Here is a 4649-nt window from a genome sequence, read left to right as displayed (position 1 = left end):
CTTTCCCTCTGTGCAGTGGGACCCAGGCTCTGGCAGGTGAGACCATTTCTCCTGTTCTTGAACTTCCCCGGAACCCAAGCCAATAGATATATGTTCCCAAGACTTACTGTGGAGGGATGGTAGTGATATAGAGTTAGAAAAAGGCACCCTCCCCACAAGTGGACTCAGCCTTGTGAATGCTAGTCACTAATGAAATTGGGTAGATTTTCATCCTTTCTCTCTCCTTCCTGGGGCACAACTAACAGCCACTTCTGGGGGCCTTGGGTGGGGATGGTGAGATACCAGTAGGATGTGATCCTAGTAAAGGTATTGTACTTTCTCTTCTAGGCTCCAGGTTTATCTGAAGTTGCGATGTGACCTGCCCCCAAAAAGGTACGAGTGGGGATAGCCAAGACTAGTTCAGCTATAGTGGGTAGGAGACAGACATCTGTTGCTTCTGCTTTTAGATGCAGTCACCAGCCTCGGAATCCAGTTTAGTTAGAGGCTCAAGAGTTTGGGAAGGGGATATGGTGGCACTAGTGCTGCATTCTAGCTGTGACATTAATGAAGAGAGGGAACAAGTCACTACCTTCCTGGGGCTGACTCTGTTCCTTTTGTCTTTACAGCCAAGCTCTCAACGTCAGGCTGCACCTTCCTCTGCCTCGAGGGGTGGTCAGGTTAGTGTGTGTGCACTGTGGGGACTTAGGTGGTTTTAACAGCTTGCCGGGCAACAGGTGACACTGGGGAGGAGTGTGTGCACTGTGGGGTGGAACTGCCTGCCCCCAAAGCAGGGAGGGGCTGAACCCAGCACATTTCCTCTCCAAACTCCAGCCTGTCTCAGGAGCTCAGCAGCCCAGAGCAGAAGGTAGAGCTCAGGGAAGGAGCCCTTCACTGGGACCTGCCTCGGGTGCAAGGAGGCTCTCAGCTCTCAGGCCTTTTCCAGGTATTGGCTGCTGATTCTCTAAGTTCGTCTCCTCCCACCTCCATTTTCAGCTCCCTGACCTATCTCTCCTAATGCAGTTGCTGCATTATTCCCGCCAGCATGGTCAGCTTTCTGACCCCTTGGCTTCCCTGCCCAACTTCCTCTCTGTGCCTTCAGCACCCCTCCCCCTACTTCTCCCCCTCACAGATGGACATCCCGGGCCTGCCTGGACCTCCCAGTCAAGGGCACTCCACCTCAGCCCCTCCTCTGGGGCTGGGTCCTGCAAGCCTCTCCTTTGAACTTCCCCGGCACACGTGCTCTGGCCTCCAGGTTCGCTTCCTCAGGCTGGCATTCAGACCCTGCGGCAATGCCAACCCCCACAAGTGGGTACGACACCTAAGCCACAGTGATGCCTATGTCATTCGGATCTGAGGTTCCCCAAGTGAGAATATGGGCACCAAAGGCAGCAGCCTGTGGTTAGGGAGAAGGACGATACTGTCTTTTCCGGCCTTCCAGCCCATGACTATGGATGTAACTGGAAGAGTCTTAAATCCTAGAGATCATAAGGTCTCAACGGGTTAGACCTTCTTAGGGTATTGGACACAGGAAAGACTAAGGTGGATCAGAAATTACAAATCAAACTTTTATTCTGAGGAGCTGGCTGTACAATATCTAAAAAGAAGTTACGGTGAAGGAAGCAGACTACTTCCTTCCACCTAGCATGCGTATACATGTGTATGTGTGTTTGTTGTGTGGAGAAATAGAATCTGGGGGAGAGAAGGTTGGCGGATGTGTGACAGCATCAAGGCGCAGGCTGAGGGGAGCCAGATCCAGGAGGCTGAGAGCCATTAGCCTTTGGAGTCCCTGGAGCTGGAGGGGGACTATCTCCAGCTTCCTGTTTCCCTCCACAGAGGGCACTGCCCCCAAGGGGGGAGGGAGCTGAGGATGGGGGAGGAACAGGAGAAGGATGGGAGGTGGGGCCTCCTTTGCCCTCCCCTGTTGGGGGAAGAGAGACCACTATGTACTTCTGGACACTGCCAGGGCCAGAGGGGGCAGTGCTGGGGGGTGCAGCTGTAGCAGTGGAGACCAGCTTGACAATAGGCTGCACACTGGGGACCGTGGTAGTAACGGGAGAGGTAGTGGTAGAACCTGAGCCAGGGGCTGAGGTGCTGAGGGACAGGACCTGGAAGAAGAAAGAAAGGCAGTACCTGTTGCCTTATATCCTCTACATTCCTTGGGTCTGGGGGAATACTTCACTTGCTCCAACTGAATAATTTATCCTCTGAGCCTTGCTCAGGAGGAGCATCTGTGGCCTTTTGGGCCCCTGGGAAGTAATCCTTCTAGCTCCTATTTTTGGGTCCAGATGGGACTGGGCTATACTCTAGCCGCCCACCCCAGAGTGCTCTGAAGTAACCTCAGGCCCCTCAGGGCAGCATGATGACATGCTGCCCACCATCCCTGGTCAGTCCCACACAGCTCCGTACCTGTTGGGTGGATGAAGCGCTGGAGGACGATGACATTACAATAAACTTAGTTGGAGGAGGGGAAGGTTGAGGTGGGGCAGCAGCTCGTGCAGACACCAGTGTCTGGACAGGCAGAGCAATAGAGCCAGGAACCTTCAGCAAGCCAGGTGTACGAGGGCCAGGCTGAGGGGCCTGTGAGAGGGTCAGCGTGGGCCGGGGCTATAGGAAAAAGAAGCAAGAAGAAAATTGTCAACATCTAAGAAAAAAGGGCTCCTCTTACTTCTCAGTGGGTCTCATTGGGGTTGGGGGCCTAGCTTCCCCTAAGACTCTGATGCACAGGGCCCTGGGCCTTTTTAAAAAAATTAGTACCTGAGTATAAGTATGTCTGTGATTCTTTACCATGATGGAAACCCTGACTATCCCACCCCCATTTTTCTTCATTTTACCTTCCTCTTCCCTGCACTGTCACTGACCTGGGTGATGGTAAGAGTGGTCCTGTTGACCTGCTGAGCCTGCAGAGCAGCTTGGGCCCGGGCCTTGACCACATGGGAACAGAGGAGGGGTCCGAGGGACCCAAATTCTCCCCGATAGGCATCCTGATTGTCAGGTGGTGGACGCAGCTTTGCCAGTACAGGGGCACAGTGTTTCTGTAGAGAAGGCAAAAAACAAACAAAAAAAGCCAGGTAGAGAGAGAGCTGGAACTCTTAGAAGCGTGAAGGTGAAAAAAGATATTACCTATCATTTTAGCTGCTGTTGGAAGTCAAACTGCTGGGATAGCAGTGTATGTGAGGAATGCTGTGGTTTTCTTTATGAGAAAACACAGGCACCAACTGGTGTGAACAAAACTTGCTGAATACCCTGGTAATAATCTAAGGGGTAGCTGGTCTATAGGGCATTTGCCTTGCATGGAACGGGCAATAAGGATGCAGAAGCATTGGGGGCAGTGCAGTCTAGAAGTCATAGGCTGAGAGTTAAGACCTCTTCTTATTTAACCCCTTTGTGCCTCAGTCTTCCCATCTGCAAGACAATATGGGACTTTGAGATGTGCTCTGAATATATGAGGCAAAGACGGGACAAGTGAATAAAAGATACCACATGCTTGCTAAACATTGTACCCTGGTGTGTGTTGGGGGGAAGGGGTAGTGGGAAGGAGTAAGCGGGGGAGGGCAAGGGGCTCTGGTCACCAGGAGGAGGCTCTGCACATGATCAGCTCCAATGCGGTCAATGTTGCTCAGCACAGGGCCATCCAGGACACTGCGGATCCGCTCCCCCTCCTGCTGCAGCCGTGGCAGAATCAGAGTTTTAATCACCTGTTGGAAAGGAAGAGGAGAAGCCAGAGCCCTGAGGTCACTACAGGGTCTCCCAATTGTGGGACTGTTTCCCGCTATGACCTCGTGATGCCTCCCTCCCCCGGTGCTTCCCCTTGGGGCCTGACATCGTGTCCCAGCTCAGCCAGGCCTGCGATGGAGCCATAACGTGTGGTCCACGGAGTCTTCTCATCCACCCAGCTCTGTAAGGGGATGGAAAATAAACCCAGATAAGGGGCCTGAAAGGCCAATTGGTAAGGACCCAAATCTCTCATAAACACTTTCCTTGTAGATCATTAAGACGTTATAGATACATATAGCTCAAGTCCCAGTCGCCCTGGCCTCTGACCCTTGTTTTCAGTGTCATTCTCCTCAGCCACAACTGACTCACCACTGGTTTAGGTGAAGCTCTCATCCTAGTGACAGCCCTGGGGTAGAGATGGAAAGGACTTACCCTCCTTATTCTCCTGGCTTACCTTGGTGAAGGTCTTGGTAATCCGGGACTGGATGTTGTTAGTGGTTGTGCTGAAATGCTTGCAGATCTGGGCTACCAGGCGGGCAGCAAAGTCCCGGAGCGCCCAGTGATTGTCCACATCTGGCCGCAGGCAAAGCTGCCTGCTCACGATGCACGTCATCACAGCTGGAATCAACTCATGCACCTAAAGGAGAAGTGCCGAGTCAGTTAATTCTGACAAATGGCTTCCTGTTGGTGGCAGTGAGGTCCTCGAAACCTAGGATGAGAGGTGGGTAGGCAAAGCCACTCACGTATTTTTCTAGATACAGCGTAGGGTTATCCATCAGTGCCTTCACCATGCGCATCAGATAGATGAGCAGGGCCAGGTTGTTCTGCACCACATTCACACGGACCTATGGGAAAGAGAAGTGACAGGGCAGACCCTTTAAATGAGCATTCCCTGCTGTCTCCTCACCCCTCTGCCCCAGAACCTCATCCTAGGTCCTAGCCTTCCAATCTTCTCA

At 52.6% G+C, this 4649-nt stretch overlaps 2 protein-coding genes across 2 annotated transcripts in view; one reads left to right on the top strand and one right to left on the bottom strand.

Moving 5' to 3' along the window:
• AP4M1 (adaptor related protein complex 4 subunit mu 1) overlaps positions 1 to 1629 on the top strand; it is a 4059-nt gene extending 2430 nt beyond the window's left edge. The window contains exons 12-16 of the mRNA XM_006918642.3: positions 1 to 36; positions 328 to 372; positions 606 to 656; positions 811 to 922; positions 1109 to 1629. The exon at positions 1 to 36 is cut by the window's left edge and continues 24 nt beyond it. Of these exons, the coding sequence (XP_006918704.1) occupies positions 1 to 36; positions 328 to 372; positions 606 to 656; positions 811 to 922; positions 1109 to 1333 (469 nt within the window). The 3' untranslated portion in view covers positions 1334 to 1629. The remainder of the gene's footprint in view (positions 37 to 327; positions 373 to 605; positions 657 to 810; positions 923 to 1108) is intronic.
• Positions 1630 to 1649: 20 nt separating this feature from the next.
• Positions 1650 to 4649, bottom strand: part of TAF6 (TATA-box binding protein associated factor 6) — an 8045-nt gene continuing 5045 nt past the window's right edge. Inside the window, exons 8-15 of the mRNA XM_025051543.1 lie at positions 4601 to 4649; positions 4437 to 4538; positions 4148 to 4330; positions 3800 to 3874; positions 3549 to 3674; positions 2838 to 3011; positions 2386 to 2583; positions 1650 to 2084 (exon numbers count right to left, since the gene is read on the bottom strand). The exon at positions 4601 to 4649 is cut by the window's right edge and continues 65 nt beyond it. Coding sequence (XP_024907311.1) covers positions 1704 to 2084; positions 2386 to 2583; positions 2838 to 3011; positions 3549 to 3674; positions 3800 to 3874; positions 4148 to 4330; positions 4437 to 4538; positions 4601 to 4649 — 1288 coding nt within the window. The 3' untranslated portion in view covers positions 1650 to 1703. The remainder of the gene's footprint in view (positions 2085 to 2385; positions 2584 to 2837; positions 3012 to 3548; positions 3675 to 3799; positions 3875 to 4147; positions 4331 to 4436; positions 4539 to 4600) is intronic.

The sequence above is a fragment of the Pteropus alecto genome, unplaced genomic scaffold, assembly GCF_000325575.1.
Source record: "Pteropus alecto unplaced genomic scaffold, ASM32557v1 scaffold68, whole genome shotgun sequence".
Taxonomy (NCBI): domain Eukaryota; kingdom Metazoa; phylum Chordata; class Mammalia; order Chiroptera; family Pteropodidae; genus Pteropus; species Pteropus alecto.
Note: the sequence above shows the minus strand (reverse complement) of the source record. Positions and strands in the feature narration are given on the sequence as shown.